This window comes from Cottoperca gobio, chromosome 6 (assembly GCF_900634415.1).
Source record: "Cottoperca gobio chromosome 6, fCotGob3.1, whole genome shotgun sequence".
Lineage (NCBI taxonomy): Eukaryota > Metazoa > Chordata > Actinopteri > Perciformes > Bovichtidae > Cottoperca > Cottoperca gobio.
Genome location: NC_041360.1, coordinates 25850102 through 25867890, shown reverse-complemented (window position 1 = coordinate 25867890; position 17789 = coordinate 25850102). Strand labels below are relative to the sequence as shown.

At 42.7% G+C, this 17789-nt stretch overlaps 1 protein-coding gene across 2 annotated transcripts; it reads left to right on the top strand.

Moving 5' to 3' along the window:
* The first annotated feature begins 8930 nt into the window (after positions 1-8930).
* On the top strand, positions 8931-15141 carry LOC115009208 (E3 ubiquitin-protein ligase TRIM21-like). Of its 2 annotated transcripts, XM_029433065.1 has the most exons (3): positions 8931-9080; positions 12748-14386; positions 14756-15141. In XM_029433065.1, exons 2-3 carry the CDS (start codon positions 12757-12759, stop codon positions 14845-14847), a joined length of 1722 nt encoding a protein of 573 aa, XP_029288925.1. In that variant the 5' UTR covers positions 8931-9080; positions 12748-12756; the 3' UTR covers positions 14848-15141. The 2 variants fall into 2 exon arrangements, with proteins under 2 accessions (XP_029288925.1, XP_029288926.1); XM_029433066.1 differs by lacking the exon at positions 14756-15141 and having other exon boundaries at positions 12748-14744.
* Positions 15142-17789: the final 2648 nt, after the last annotated feature.

The window sequence follows — 17789 nt, the reverse complement described above, 5'->3', positions numbered from 1 at the left end:
GAGCTCTCTCCAGAATACACTTTGAATTCAGCGGTGCCAAATCCAACACGTCTGGGATCCATTTTTCGAGGAAAGCACAAGCATCCCCTCTTTCAGCATCTTCTGGCAAGTCCACCACTCTCAAATTAGATAACCTGGATCTTGCCTCCAAGTCTTCAACTTTATCCTGTAGCTTCACGCGTGTTCTCTTTATCTTGCAGGGAGCTCACGTCGTCCTCGGTAGATGAGATTCTTACTTCAACCTCTAACATTCGTTCTGAGCATCCCCGTATCTCCTTTCTCATCCCCTCTATTGCTGTTAGCATGCCATCAAGTCTTGTGGGAAAGTCCGACTTTAGAGAGCCTCTGGCGATCAGGATTTCCTCCGAGCCTGCTTCCCACCGCCCGGCCTCGCCCGTCTCAACAGAGGTCATGGCTGACGCAATGCTAGCGCTAGCATAACTTTCTTTAGCTTCCACGTGTAGCTTGGATGCTGTTTTAGCTTAGACTGTTTTAGCTAAGAAGTGCTTTTGGTCGCCCTTTAGCTGATTTCCCTGCTGCAGCCGGCATTTAACCGTCTTTTCCGAATAGAAACGATGGGTTGACATAAAACGTGGGTAAAATTAGGATTTAAGACAGAAATTGGCGGAGCACTGATAGTTGCGTCTTCCTAGCGATATTGTATATATGACTCTGAAATGGGTCTTACTGCATTATGAGCAACATGTAATGTCCTTAACTGATGTTCTAATATGTTTGTCTTCAGGAGTCACTTTAAAATGTTGCTTCCTTCCATCAGCGTCCACTCAGACCTTTGATAACACAGCTTATAGGTTTTATATATAGTTATACTATATCTGTTGCATTTATGAACGTACAGAATGAAAACAAAGGAAACTGTTGAGATTGTGTTGATATTTTTACCTGTTTTAACAAAAGGAAACACCAAACTCATTAAAAGAGAAGGAAAAACTACACGGGCTTGTTTACAACTACTGTGAAATAAGGTAAGCACAGAACTCTGCAGGTATGTTTGAGTCCTCCACATGTTTGGTGAATAAAATAAAATGAATAAAATATAATATAACAATGAAACACGTTAGTCACCATCATACAGTAACGTCACTGTCAGGGTGTTTGGACATGCCCCCCTCTCTTCAGCGGAACCTCCAACAGTCTCCCGAAAGTGGCGCGAACCCGCAGAAAGTGCCGGTTTCAGGAGTATCAAAATAAAAGCATGTTTAACAAAATAAGACTCCTCGAAATAAATATACAAAAAGGAGTATTATTCTAACAAAATATGAACAAATGGATGTTTGTGAAATATAAAACATGTTATCATTCATACATCGGCTACAGAGGCAACATGGGGGTCTCAGTGGAAGAGGACACGCTCCTCATGTAGAGATGAAGGGCTCATTCTAATCTAATGAAAACACAACAATTCTTAGTTTCAGGTGATTGTACACAAAAGAAAACATAGTTATGAATACTATATTCCATTTCTGCCAATAGATCCCCCTGAATCCTAAAGCTGAGTTCTCCTGCTGGCGGAGCCGTGCAGGGACCGCCTGCATGTACCAGTATGCATTACACACGAGCTTCTGAAGCCCAGCATCCCACCAGCCATGTCCTCCATCACGGCTGCATTACACCTGTACGTTCAGGTGATCAAGCACTATCCCATTGCAATCCAATAACACAAAACAGACGGACAATCTTCCTCTAACGAAGAAATAACCTCAGTGAGCTCATTGCTGAGGTAGTGTGTAGACATAGTGTGTGATCCAACACTTATTAAGAGTGTAACCCTGAAGTCAGGAGTGTCAAACTCCTTTTAGTTCCTCCTGTAACTCTTTGATCTCTGGACCCTCTGTGCTGCACTGATGCAGCTTTCCCCCCTGTGCGTTCTCATGTGGACTTTCAAGGTATCATTACGCTGGAATGATTTTTTGTAAGTCTTCCAAGAATATGCATTCTTAAATGATAGTTCAATGATGATCTCTGAATAAATTTTTTCCCACACGTGTTGCAAGAATATGGCTTCTCACCTGTGTGGGTTCTTATATGATAGTTCAATGATGTTTTCTGAGTGAATCTTTTCCCACATGTGTTGCATGCAAACGGCTTCTCACCTGTGTGGATTCTTATATGAGTTACCAAGTAACTACTACTTGAGAAAGCTCTCCCACACGTGTTGCATGCAAAAGGCTTCTCACCTGTGTGGATTCTCAGATGTCTCTCTAGTAATGATTTATTCTGAAAGTCTTTTCCACATGTGTCACATTTTAAAGGCTGTTTACCTGTGTGAGTATCACAGTGCATCTCTGACAGGTGAGGGTTGTCTACATTGTTACTGTGACTTATGCTTTCATGATGTAGAGTCTGTTGACTTGGCTCTGCATTAGTTGAGCCTGAGTCTCCATGCTTGCCTCCGTTCTGATCTTGGCTCTCAGCTACGTGAGAGTTGTGAGAGAGGAGCTGGTGGTCACTTTCCTCATCAGGAGGAGTCAACATAAAGGTATCAGTCTCCTGCTTCAGTACAAGCTGCTCTCCCTCCTGACTGGTGCAGAGTTCCTCCTGCTCCTCTTTAATCTGTGGAGGCTCTGGGTCCTCTTGGTCCAGACTGGAGTTCCTCTCCTGAACACAGAGCTGCTGGTCAGAGAGGACCTCCTCCTCCTCACAGACATGTTGCTGTGGGAGCTCTGGAGGGACAGAGAACAAAAGGAATAGTATACTACTGTGGTGGCAAAGTAAAACAATGCAGACAATGGAACAAATGAATACCAGTTTATATTTAAACACATGGAATTATATATAAATCTAATTCCTCTGTTTGCTATCAAACTTATAAAAGTTGTACACACCTCATGTGAACCAACAAACCACATTATGAAATCTCTTCCACATGTTTTCCATGTAAAAGGCTTCTCGTATGGACAGTCAAGTGACGATCATATCAGAAATGTTTTCTACATGTTTTGCAACATTAAGGCGCTGTGTCATTTTTTCTTTAGTTTTGAAGTCTTAAAATGTGTTTTTCATACTAATCTGATCTTTTGTGCTTATTTATTCGTGTGAATTTAATTTATTTTAACAAGTATTTGTTCATTGTTGTCATTTTCAGAATGCAAAATTACATTTATTGTTGCATACATTTAGTTGTTCTTGTCTGTGCTGTGTTGCTCTGTGAAGCACTTTGGGCGCTATGTATGAATGTACTGTATGTATGAAAGGTGCAATATAAATGAAGTTGAGTTGAATATTGTTTCTCACCTGTGTGGATTCTTATATGATGAGACGTCAATGCTGATTTCTGAGTGAATCTTTTCCCACACGTGTTGCAGGAATAAGGCTTCTCACCTGTGTGGGTTCTTATATGATAGTCCAATGCTGATTTCTGAGTAAATCTTTTCCCACACGTGTTACATGAATAAGGCTTCTCACCTGTGTGGATTCTTATATGTCTCTCTAGTGAAGATTTCTTCTGAAAGTCTTTTCCACATGTGTCACATTTTAAAGGCTGTTTACCTGTGTGAGTATCACAGTGCATCTCTGACAGGTGAGGGTTGTCTACATTGTTAGTGTGACTTGTGCTTTCATGATGTAGAGTCTGTTGACTTGGCTCTGCATTAGTTGAGCCTGAGTCTCCATGCTTGCCTCCGTTCTGATCTTGGCTCTCAGCTACATGAGAGTTGTGAGAGAGGAGCTGGTGGTCACTTTCCTCATCAGGAGGAGTCAACATAAAGGTATCAGTCTCCTGCTTCAGTACAAGCTGCTCTCCCTCCTGACTGGTGCAGAGTTCCTCCTGCTCCTCTTTAATCTGTGGAGGCTCTGGGTCCTCTTGGTCCAGACTGGAGTTCCTCTCCTGAACACAGAGCTGCTGGTCAGAGAGGACCTCCTCCTCCTCACAGACATGTTGCTGTGGGAGCTCTGGAGGGACAGAGAACAAAAGGAATAGGATACTACTGCAGACATGCGAGCACATTAGTACCAGTAACGTAATCTATTAAAACACATGGGGCTAAATATACATACAATTCCTCCGTTTTGTGTTATTACGTGTTACTCACCTGTCCTGTGTAACTTTATTTCCGGTTTCCAAACGACATCCAGCAGTCTGCGCAGACGATGGATCTCTGCCTCGTACTCGACGACAGCTTCTTGGAAAACTCCGAATATTTCTTCAGCAGCAGCATTTAGTCGCTCGTTGACAAACTCTCTCAAACACTCAACTGAAGACATTGTTGCTGAACTAGAAGTCAAATATTCATCCACGCAACGACTACAACAGCGTCTCCCTGCTAGTTTCATTCATCCACAGAGCTGAGCTAACGCTAGTAGTGCCTGTACTGTTTACTTCCGCTGCATGGCTTCTTCTTCGTTGGTTTTACGGCGGGTGGTAACCAGCGTTAAGATGAATGACCGCCACCTACTGTGTTGGAGGGTGGACTAGACTCATCTATCCCAGTGGTGGGCAGGGCCACAATGAGTTTTAAAATTTGACAGACGGGCCGGGCTAGTAGTAAATAGATGGAGAGTGTTTGTGTGAACTATTATACATTACAAGTAAAAGCCATTACCTAAAAATAAAATAAAGCTTACATTTAATTTCAGGGGGAACAGTGCTGTTGACATCAAAGTTTGGTGTCAGTTTGGTTGTGGCAATTCTCAGGACAGATCTGAGGTGTTCATCAGTTGGTTGGTTGGTTGGTTGGTAGGTATGTAGGTAGGTAGGTAGGTAGGTAGGTAGTCCTCCACCAGGCTCCTGTACTCCCCCTCTTGTCCATTCCTGACACAGCCAACGATCACAGTGTCATCTGAGTATTTCTGCATGTGGCAGAACTCAGAGTTGTGCTGGAAGTCAGAGGTGTAGATGGTGAACAAGAAAGGGGAGAGTACTGTCCCCTATGGCGCTCCAGTGCTGCTGACCACAGTGTCGGACGTGCAGCCTTTCAGCCTGACATACTGTGGTCTCTCTGTGAGGTAGTCCGTGATCCATCTCACCAGATGTGAGTCCACCCTCATCTCTGTTAGCTTATCTCTCAGGAGCAGGGGCCGGATGGTATTAAAGGCGCTGGAGAAATCAAAGAACATCATTCTCACCGCGCCACTCCCCTTGTCCAGATGAGAGTAAGCCCTTTTTAACAGATAGAGGATGGAGTCATCCACGCCCACCTTCGCCTGGTATGCGAACTGCAGAGGATCTTGTGCATGGCGGACCTGGGGTCTGAGGTGGTGGAGTAACAGCCGCTCCATGGTCTTCATCATGTGTGATGTCAGTGCAACCGGCCGGAAGTCATCTGGTTCCCTAGGGTGTTTCTTTTTGGGGACAGGGATGAGACATGAAGTCTTCCAGAGAACTGGGACCATCCCCAGCCGCAAGCTCAGGTTGAACATACACTGAAGGGGCTCCCCGAGTTCAGCAGAACAGGCCTTTAGCATCCTTGGACACACTCCGTCCGGGCCAGCTGCTTTACTGGGACGCAGTCTCTTCAGCTATCTGCTCACCTGATCTTTGGTGATGGTGGAGGGGAGCGGTGTTACATTATCCATGGTGATGATGGGGGGAGGGTGGTTGCAAAGTCCCTGGAGGCAGCCTGGGTGTCGGTGTTGGGGGAGGTCAGGGCAGGGGCGGGGGTGTGTAGGGAGGTGCTGGGTGGACAGCTCCTGGCTGCAACAGCTGGGCTATCAGCAAACCAGCTCAACCTGTTATAGAACAGGTTGAGCTGGTTTGCTCTCACAGAATCCCCTTCTGTTGTCAAGGATGTCCTTGACATTGCTGGTGATCCAGGGTTTGTTGTTAGGGAAGCAGCGTACAGTTTTTATGGGAACCACAACATCCATACAGAAGTTCAGGTAGTCAGTGATACAGTGCGACACTCCCTCAATGTCCTCATCATGTGGCTCTTGCAGGACGCTCCAGTCAGTAGACTCAAAACAAAACTGGGATCTGGGTGTGATCTGTTCATCACGCTGAACGTCTGCTCACACACGTAGGTAGAACCGAACAACACCAGCATCCTCTGTGCCATCCTCCTAATGTTTGGAAACCTGGCTTCTGTTAGTGAAGCATGAAACTCATCCAGTTTAAGAGAGTTGAACTTCTCCTTTAAGACAAAGTCACATTGAAGATCGATCAGTTCCAATTACAACTCTTGTGGCGCTGTTTCAGAGTCTTGTGACAGGGGACATGAAACCAGCTGAAGTAACTTGTCCACACTCGTTGACATACTTTTCCCAAACTTAACCAGCGATCATGAGAGTGGTAAAGCAAGTCCTGGTGATCAGCATCAGTTTCTTCAAGGAACTTAATAAATTGACAATCCCTTTGCTCGTATAAAGTTAACAAGTTTTACGACTGGCTTCACAACATGATCAAGGTGCAATACAGATTTACACAGGGCTTATGCAGTGCAGGAAAATGACATCCAGCTCAGGGTTTTCCTCTTTCACCTTATCCTGGATTCTTTTCAGCAGCCCGATGTGTTTTCCTGTTAAGTTCAGCGATCCATCTGTGGTGACATTGGCGAGTTTACACCACGGTAGCTTCAGCCTCTCGATTGGGGGATCCCGAGGCGTTCCCGGGCCAGTGAGGAGATATAATCTCTCCACCGAGTCCTGGGCCTTCCCCGGGGTCTCCTCCCAGCTGGACGTGCCTGGAACACCTCCCTAGGGAGGCGCCCAGGTGGCTCCTTACTAGATGCCCGAACCACCTCAACTGGCTCCTTTCAACGTAAAGGAGCAGCGGCTCTACTCCGAGTCTCTCACGGATGGCTGAGCTTCTCACCCTATCTCTAAGGGAGACGCCAGCCACCCGTCTGAGAAAACCCATTTTGGCCGCTTGTACCCGTGATCTCGTTCTTTCGGTCACCGCCTTCATGACCATAGGTGAGGGTAGGAACGAAGATCGACCGGTAGATTGAGAGCTTTGCCTTCTGGCTCAGCTCTCTTTTCGTCACAACAGTGCGGTAAAGCGACTGCAGTACCGCCCCCGCTGCTCCGATTCTCCAACCAATCTCTCGCTCCATCGTCCCCTCACTCGCGAACAAGACCTTCAGGTACTTGAACTCCTTCACTTGGGGTAAGGGCTCATTCCCTACCCGGAGTAGGCAATCCACCGGTTTCCTGCTGAGATATATATTCTATGTATACAGTATATATATATATATATATATATATATATATATATATTTTTTTTTTTTTTTTTTTTTTTAATTATGTATGAAAACATTTATATATATATATTTAAAAACAAATATATATATATATTTTTTTTTTGTTTGCCATATCTATAATGAATCCCAGCAGTTTGAATGGCAGCAGGCAGGAGGAGATGAAGACCAACCACAGACCAACGTACAGCTTTTGAGTCAACTCTTGCTGAACCCACATTAACAGACTACACACACACACACACAGTATTAAATATTTGTGCACGGACTCTCAGTTCTCTCTGAGTTCTTCCCGTTGCTGCCGGACCTCTGCAGACCTCAGTCCCCGCTGAGACCCCAGCTGTCCCCCTGCTGCCTATCGAGACCCCAGCTGTCTCCTTTGCTGTCTCTCGAGGCCCCAGTTCTCCCTTCGCCTCTTGAGACCCATGTACATGTGCTCCCCTCGCCACTTGAGACCCCAGTACCAGTGCTCCCTTTGCTTCTAGAGACGCCAGTCCCAGTGCTCCCTTCGCCTCTCGAGACCCCAGTCCCTGCGCTCCCCTTGCCTCTCGAGAGCCCTGTGCTCCCCTCGTCTCTCGAAAACCCAGTCCCAGTGCTCCCTTCGCTTCTCGAGACCCCAGTCCCAGTGCTCCCTTCGCTTCTTGAGACCCCTGCGTTCTCCTCGCCTCTCGAGACCCCAGTTCCGTTGTTCCCAGTCCTCCAGAGCGACCTCGTCTGCCTCCAGAGCTGCTCCGGCCGCCCCGTCCGCCTCCTGTGCAGTCCTGCCCGCTGCGTCGGCCTCCAGCGCTGTCTCGCTGGCCTCCCCCGGCTTCCTGCCCCGACATCCCCTTCCAGTTTTGTTCCCTGGCCTCGTTTGCACCATAAATCCCTCCACCCACCCTGCTGGGTTTTTATTTTATTTTTTACTTTTGGGACGTCTGGGATCCGTCCCTTGAGAGGGGAGTTCTGTCACAATCTAGTCCCTCCTTTTCTGGTTGTTAATGTGTTCCTCCTGTGTTCATTTACCCTGGCCTTGTGTCTTTGCCTTTCTCTTCCAGCTGTGTCTTGTTCCCTCGGTTGGTGTCTGTGTATATATCCCTGTCTATCCCAGTTTGCCTTGTCGGATAATCTTTCATATGTGCCTGTTACCGGCCTGTTCTCTGCTGTGCTTCCTTGTGTCTACCCTGTGTCTACCTCTGGTTGGTTTGTGTTTTTTCCATTTTGCATTTGGGTCCTCCACTGTCCTGAACCGTGACAACAGCTCCTCACCGCAGCTTCAGCAATAGAGGTTTTGAACATCGCCCATTCAGGTTCAATGGCCCCAACCTCCACATGGATATCCGAAAAGCTTAGCCGGAGGTGTGAGTTGAAGATTTCCCGGACATCTGCTTCCTCCAGACGTTCCCAGTTCACCCGCACTACCCGTTTGGGCTTACCAGGTCTATCCAGAGTATTCCCCCACCCCTTGATCCAACTCACTACCAGATGGTGATCAGTTGACAGCTCCGCCCCTCTCTTCACCCGAGAGTCCAAAACATGCGGCCTCAGATCAGATGATACGATCACAAAATCGATCATTGACCTTTGGCCTATGGTGCTCTGGTACCACGTACACTTATGAGCATCCTTATGTTCGAACATGGTGTTTGTTATGGCCATTCCATGACTAGTAGTTTTACTTGTAGTGAAGTATTTTCACAATGTTGTAAGAAAACTTTTACTTCAGTAAATTATCTGAAGTCTTCCTCCACTCCCTGTTGGCGTCGGGCCACTGAGAGGTGGAGCAACACAGAAAGAGGAGCTTCAACTTCACAGAATTGAAAGTTAAAGTATATCTGAATGACAGCAGAGCTGCAGTCGACACAAGTCTCTGTTTCTCTCTAAAGAAACATTCAACTACATCCAGCAGGCTTCTCTCAACAACACAGCAGAATCTGTCCAACACTGGTGAGTACACTGCCCTACAGAGACAAATGCACCGACTAAACATGTGATCACAGTTTAGTTCAAATCACAATCTGACTGTTTACATCCGTTTTACCAGATAAAGAATATTATGCTATAGAAATGTGTCACTTTAGATATAAAAGTGTAAGAAGGCCAGAAATACAAAACAGGTCAAAACCAAACCACAGTGACTGAACTCTTTGTAGTTAAGGTTTGACAGAATACAGTCACAGCTAGCATTAGCTGAAGCTAATTTACACTCTCAGGCCCATTTCCTGTATTGAACAGAAGTTTATTACACGACGTAGAACCTGAATCATAGATACTTTTTGGGTTGTACAGAGTGAAGTATCTGATTATATGGCTCACTTTTTGTATTGCTTATAAAAAAGACATAATATTGACATTTTAAAATGTATATAAGTGTTACACACTTTGGTAAGGAGCCTTATTTCTCAATCTCACTGTTTCTAGTTGAAGCTGTCAGGAAGTAACGCTGATAATATTTCCTGTCTTTCAACAACCAGTATGAATGAGGAGAACAATTATATTTTATATAATTTCCTGCAGTCCAGAGCTGTAGCTTCAATCTCTTCTTCTGCACATTTAATGTTTCTGATTCTCTGCTCTCTGTATCATCATCCTCTCTCTGATCCTCCTCTTCCTCCTCTTCCTCCAAACTGACTCTCTGACGCTGAAAGTCTTTTAACAGAGAAGGTGATTTTATTTTGCTCTGCTCCTTCAGAGGCTTCATAAAACAAATAATAAAAACACATACTACCTAAATACATCAAAGTTAATTCTAATAAATATGTTAAGTTAAATATTAAATTGGAATTTAAATATATTTAGCTTACTTTACATATATATTTACTCCAGTAAAAGTATAAGCATCAGTTTTATGATGTTATCACATGTGTGGTGTGAGTAATGGAGAGAGCGAGAGCTCGTTGACTCACTTCAGATGGACAATGAAAACAGTGAACGCTGTTTCATCAGTGAAACAACACGAGCTCACACGCCACACTGCAGACCAGTCGGACTGGTTTCCCCACATATTTAATGCCCAAATAATCCCAGGAGGAATGTGGTTCTCCTACATCTTCACCACACAGACCTGCACAAACACCATATTCATCATGTTTAACACATTACTTTAATATATATATATATATATATATATATACACACACACACACACACACACACACACACACACACACACACACACACACACACACACACGTAAACAGGTAAAAAAAAAAAAACCTGCAGTGACTGAACTCTTTGTAGTTAAGGTTTGACAGAATACAGTTACAGCTAGCATTAGCTGAAGCTAATTTACACTCTCAGGCCCATTTCCTGTATTGAACAGAAGTTTATTACACGACGTAGAACAGGGGTGGCCAACCCGCGGCTCTCGAGCCGCATGCGGCTCTTCAGTTCATATCAAATTTTATTTGTGGGTGTGTGTATGTGTGCTGTCAGTATGAGAGCATGACAGTGCGTCTAATTTTGATGTGGCCCAAGAGCCAATCACAAAAATGCCTGCGATGCAGTGAACCAATCACCTTCGAGGGGGGAAAAACCTATCGTAGAGTAAACACTATCTGACCATCTGAGTTCCATCCTAAAATGGCACGGAAGAAGATGCACAGCTAAGAAAAAATATGAAGACCAACATAGGACGTTTTATTAGAGTGGGAGAGTTCATATTCATATAGAAATGCTGCCTGACCTAGTGGAAAGTGTGTTTGCGTGTGTTAACAAACTGAAACTGTTTAAGACACATCTTCAAAAGGGAGAATTAGCGCATTTTCCCTCTCTGCTAAAAGCAAACGGACAAGCCGAAATGCACATTGGTTGAAACCCTGCACGAAAACTTTGCGACCTGGTTCCATGATCTACAGCTGAAAAGGTCACAGATTACGTTCCTCGTCGACCCTTTTAATGCTGAGACGGACTGTTTGAAAGCCCCGCTAGTCCATACCTGTCAACGTTGGAATTTCAAAACAAGGGAATTTCTTTTGGCGTACTCCACCCGGCTCTCCAACAGCTCTCAGCCACCAATGTAAACGTGAACACATAAGGGACATTCAGGAAATACATGTTTATTTAAAGTATGTATTACTTGTACAGACATGTTTATAAGATTTATGTATTTTATTTGATGAGTTATTATCATCATTGACAGTGGATGTGTTTGTGCCTCATGCTTGGACGATTGTTCATGCTGGCGAACATCGCTTATTCCGTCGTGAGCGATGCTAACATCTGAATGGCACACTTTACAAAAAGCATGAGTTGTCCCGACTCTGCTTTTATTAAATAAGTGAAGGTCTCCTCTCATTTAGTACTTGCATAAAGTTTGAACTTGTTTGGCAGGCACAGCTGCGTCTCCATCGATCTCCCGTTCACTGTGACTCTCATCATATGTTCTCGTCTTCTTCTGTGTTATTGTTCCTGTTTTCTTCTTCTGTGTGTTTACTGGCGGGTAACGTTTTTCAGCTAAAGTTAAACATAATACTTTACACTTTACACTTTTTTTAATTAGGCCTATTTTTTTTCTTCTGAAGGTTAAAAATACGGGATAGTCCCGGGAAAAACGGGAGGGTTGACAGGTATGCGCTAGTCTGTGACTGTGTGTATGATGTGGCTCTTTGCAGTAACATCTTTGGCTCTTAACCTCTGACTGGTTGACCACCCCTGACGTAGAACCTGAATCATAGATACTTTTTGGGTTGTACAGAGTGAAGTATCTGATTATATGGCTCACTTTTTGTATTGCTTATAAAAAAGACATAATATTGACATTTTAAAATGTATATAAGTGTTACACACTTTGGTAAGGAACCTTATTTCTCAATCTCACTGTTTCTAGTTGAAGCTGTCAGGAAGTAACGCTGATAATATTTCCTGTCTTTCAACAACCAGTATGAACTCATCCCCTCAGCTATACTCAGAGAGGGTTTAAAATAGAATTATATTATGATTTTAAAGTTTTTATGATATTAACAAGAACCAGAGAGTTTGAGATGATATCACTGCAACACTTAAAACATCAGACTTTCTCATTATTATTTATTATTTTCTTTATTTGAATAACTAACAAACAACTAAACGCCAAATTCACACCAGTTCAGTTGAAGTGTAGCTTATAAGTACATTATTCTGCAGCCGTTCATGTGTTTAAGGGGGAAGTAATTATTTGTAACACAGGTCAACATGTCCCAGCAGTCACAGGAATCAGTTTACTGATTGGCTGCGGGTGCTCTCTCGCTTCACTTGGCTGCAAAAAGTTAAACTATCCACAACTTCTGTTTGGCCGCAGGCCGCACTTCACCGCTCCCCGGTGGGACTTTGGTTTAAATGTTACAGTCGTATAAGTGACTGGCAGCAGGCAGGGATCAGCCAGAGGAGGGCTTCAAAAAAGATGTAAACATACAGATGGAATGCAATAAAGATCTCCATGTAATCACTTATCTTCTGAGCTTCTGATCTCATAGAAATACCACCTCGGTGCACATCTGAGCTCCACTTCATATAATATATCAACATAGTTCTGGATGACTCCTTTTATTCCACTAATCATTCTTTGATTATATTTAACAAATTATTAAATCATATTTATGTACAGTTTTGTTTTTCCACTTTCTTTTGTCCTCAGAGTGTAGATATGTCTGCTGCCAGCTGTCTGCTGACTGCAGATCAGTTTCTGTGCTCCATCTGTCTGGATGTGTTCACTGATCCAGTCAGCACACCATGTGGACACAACTTCTGTAAAACCTGCATCACTGAATACTGGGAGGTTAATGTCCAGTGTCAGTGTCCCAACTGTAAAGAGGTTTTCAACACAACACCTGAGCTGCGGGTCAATACCTTCATCTCTGAGGTGGCTGCTCAGTTCAGACAGTCAGCTCAACAGAAAGCCAGCAGCAGCAGCTCAGAGACACAAGTTGTTAAACCAGGAGACGTTCCCTGTGACTTCTGCACTGGAACCAAACTGAAGGCCCTGAAGTCCTGCCTGGTGTGTCTGGACTCCTACTGTGAGACTCACCTGGAGCCTCATCTGACAACATCAGGCCTGAAAAGACATCAGCTGATCGACCCTGTGGAGAACCTGGAAGGCAGCATGTGTACGAAGCATGATAAACAGCTGGAGATGTTCTGTAAGACCGACCAGATGTGTGTCTGCATGCTCTGCACTGTTGTAGACCACAAGACACATGATGTTGTTCCTCTGAAGGAAGAATTTGAAGGAAAGAAGGCCGAGCTGGAGAAGACAGAGGCTGACATTCAGCAGATGATCCAGAAGAGACAACTGAAGATTCAGGAGATGAAACGCTCAGTGCAGCTCAGTAAGGAAGATGCAGACAGAGAGATAGCAGGTGGTGTTCAGGTCTTCACCGCTCTGAAGGAGTCTGTTGAGAGAAGCCAGGCCGAGCTCATCCACACAGTGAAAGAGAAGCAGAGAGAGACGGAGAAACAGGCTGAAGGCTTCATCAGAGAGCTGGAACAGGAAGTCTCTGAGCTGAAGAAGAGAAGCACTGAGGTGGAGCAGCTCTCAATGTCTGAACATCATCTCCACCTCCTCCAAAGCTTCATGTTCCTGAACACTGCTCCACTCACCAAGGACTGGACAGAAATCAGCGTCCGTCTACCTTCATATGAGGGGACTGTGAGGAGAGCTGTGAATCAGCTGCAGGAGACACTCAGTGAACAGATGGAGGAGCTGCTTGAGGTCGAGCTGAAGAGGGTCCAGCAGTCTGCAGTGGATGTGACACTCGACCTTCATACAGCACATCCTGGCCTCATCCTGTCTGATGATGGAAAACAAGTTAAACTTGGTGATGTGAGGAAGAGTCTCCCAGACAATCCAGAGAGATTTAATACTTGTGTTAATGTGTTAGCAAAGCAGAGTTTCTCTTCAGGAAGATTTTATTACGAGGTTCAGGTTAAAGAGAAGACTGGGTGGAGGTTAGGAGTGGCCAGAGAGTCCATCAACAGGAAGGGAAACATCACAGCGTCTCCTCAGAATGGTTACTGGACGATACGTTTGAGGAATGTAAATGAGTACACAGCTTCTGCTGACCCTGCAGTCACTCTCTCTCTGGAGTCTGAGCCTGAGAAGGTGGGGGTGTTTGTGGATTATGAGGAGGGTCTGGTCTCCTTTTATGATGTTGATGCTGCAGCTCTGATCTACTCCTTTACTGGCTGCACATTCACTGACAAACTCTACCCATACTTCAGTCCTTATCTTAATGATGGTGGTAAAAACTCTGCCCCTCTGATCATCTCTCCTGTCAATCACACTGAGTAGAACCAACATGTGATGTTCTACAGAAAGATTCACTATCACATAATGTAATACATGTGTTGTTTCTATGGTGTATGCATTGTGGATTTTATTCAGATTCTGATCGATGTGTTCTTTTGCATCTTTTCTGTAATGTTTTTCTTTGATGCACACGTTGATACTTACTCTTACAGTACACAGATGTTACAACACTGATTGATATTTTCTAATGTAGTCTAGTTTCTTCTCATGACTGCATTACCTGCCTTTAACACTGTTGCATCAGCAGAAAAACAGTTCCTTAAATCTCTGGGTGTGAAATTCCAAAACGTTTTATTGTCTGATCATTGTTTGTATAAGAAGTGTTGTCCTCTGACACATTTGCTGGGGGAAGTCATGCACTCCTTAATTGTTAATGAGAACTTTTCAACAAAGTCTTTTAAGGGTTTTAGCTTTTACAATGTCCACTGAAGGGACACATGAAGGGATCTCTGTCTGGGATGTTTTCAGGGGTAACTTAAGGATTCATTCTTGAATCACGTTGATACAAAATAAATTGACAGTAACTTGGAACATCATTGAGATCTGATCATAAAACATTCAGCTGCAGTAGTTGTACACACCAGAGAAGAAGAAAACAATGTGTCTCAATCTGTTGTGTTATTTCCACTTCATATTGTCCACCTCTCTGCAGACTGTTTGTATTGTTTCAACAAAGTCAAGAAATCCTCAACGGAGTAAAAATTAAAAAAGGTTTCTACTGGATTTGTCTTTTTTTACATTTACTCAAGTACTCCACTGAAGTAAAGTACAAGTTCCTCAAAGTTGTACTTGACTTTTTCCACTTTATGCTACTTATACTTTTACTTCACTACATTTGTGTGACAGCTTTAGTTGTTTCTCAGATTACAGTTCTTCCTCCTCATGTATCTCCAGATGTGTTGAATGTTTGTGATGAAGTTTCCTTTCTGTGTTCAGAAGATTCTCCTTCAGATAAATAAAGTCTTTAAAGTCTCTTGATCAGCGGGACAAATGATATATATCATAATTGTAATTATATTATCATTATAAAAGGATATTATGTTCATGTTTATGTAGATTATTTGAACTGAATGTTTTTTATTATTGATTTATAATCACTAAAATCTGACGTATTGTAAAATGACTTACTTACGTGTTAAATTAATACTTCACCCCCAAAATGACCTTTAATATATCATTTACTCTCTGTGATTATTCCCGGGAACATTTTTTAAATCAGAATTTGATCCACTTGGTGCAACAGCACTTGGAAAGTTCAGATGTGTGAGGATAATATTTCTTGTCTGATAATAAAAGCTGCTGATACTGAAGGCTGTAAAACATTATGACAGAAACAAGACTTCTGTTAAATGACCCGCAGCAGTGACACACATTTGAATCATCGCTCGGGTTGAATCTGGAGCAGCAAACTGATGCAAATAAAAAGTCTGCTGATGTTTGGCTCAAAACTAATTGTAAAGTAATAATATTAAACCCTTAAACTGGGAATAAGGTGCTTTATAATTCATATCTTCCAACTTTAATGTTTGTTTAAAGTCATCGAAAATAATAATTATTACTGTGAATATTCATTTACTGCTTATATTAAATATGTGGTTCACAGTCTCCTTATTTAATCTTTAAAAAGACAAACTTTCCTTCTGAAACCACAGAAGAAGAAGCTGCAGGTGACTCTCTACTGACACCTACAGGCTGCAGCAGGTACTGCGCAGAAACAACAACAGCAGACTGTCAGTGTTTGACATTTGATTTTACTTATTCAAAAGAATGTACATCACATTTTAAGAACATCAATAATTTCATTTTAAAAATGACACCTATTTGTACAATGACACCATTTTATAAAAGCATTAAATCCGAAAGACAACAGAGAAAAGTTCACAGCGCTGACGTAAACAAGACTAAAGCCAAACCTGAGAAACCACAAAACAAACGGAGGAAGATCAGGAGTCAAAGTCAAAGAGTCAGAGAAAAGTCTGAATGAGGCAACATGGCCATCAAAAGAGATTTGTGAGGTTTATCAAAACTGTATTTTTAACTTATTTAATCACTTTTATTATGCGACATGTTTTGAGAGGAATTTAGAAAACAATGTTTCAGATGAAATCTGCTAGGATTTGAAATAAAAGAGATAAATGCTGGTGTGAAGCCTTTAGACTGACAGTTAATACAGTAACAGACACAGCATTTCAACATGTACACAGCTGCACTTTACCAACAAACACTTCATCAGGCTGCATTTACTGTTCAAACTGACACGTGTTTGGAGAAGAGATGAAGAAACAGAAATGTTTATGGATGTTAACATGGTGTCAAATGATTATTTGTTGGCTCATTTAGATCTGATTGATAGGAAATTGAGAGCAACAATTATTAGTTAGTGTGAACAGATTACTTTATATAATTCTACGACACACTCCGTAGAAATGACAAATCTTTTTTTCGCGCCTCTTAGCTAAACCTAAAAAATAACACAACTGTGATCAATTAATGTTTTCAATTGTTGAGCTGCAGATTAGCTTCAAGCTAGCAGAAGTCAATATGTGACGTCAGTGTGGCTTCTGCTTTGTTTCAGCTCCAGTTTCTTGGATTATTGACTGAAAGAAAGATTCATTCTCAATAATTAGACAGAACATAAGCAGCACAGGTTATATCTGTTATGTTAGCTTTTTAACTTTCAGCTAAGACAAAAGAAAAAGCTACGCTGAGGTTCATTTTGTGGTTTCATTCATTATTTCCAAACATTCATATAGAACACAAACAGGTCTGACCACCACATACACAACCCGACATACTATAATACAAAGTGTGAGGCTTCGTACAACACAGAGTCATCGTGTTACTCCCTGAAGACACTAATGTCAATGAATGAGCTTCAAACATGTTTCAGTGATAGTACTGTAACTACTATTCTTATCTTTTCTAAAAAAAGAAAATGTAATATGTTCAGAAAATGTTTCCGCTGGAACACATTGTGCAGGTTTCCTGATGTGATGTACAGATATCAGTGTAATACAAGTAAGGAAAGTAAATAAAGTTTCATATCATTCTACAGTGAATATTTAGAGCTTCTGGAGACAATAAGTGAGGACGTTCTCACTCCCTTCTGACTTTATGTTAACCATTCATTGAGAACGTTTAGTTTCAGCCTCACTTTAAACTTCACTTTTGGGGGATTGTTGACTCGAGGAGGCTCAAAATGTCCTTTTTGGTTTTAACATTTAGAGATGCAACAATTAGTGGACTAAAAGCCTCAGACAGATGATAATCGCCACAATATTGATGTTCAATTAGTGGAAAATGGCAGAAAAAGCAGTTTTTTTCAGCCTCTCAAATCTGGATATCTGCTGCTTTTCTGTGTTTTATATCAT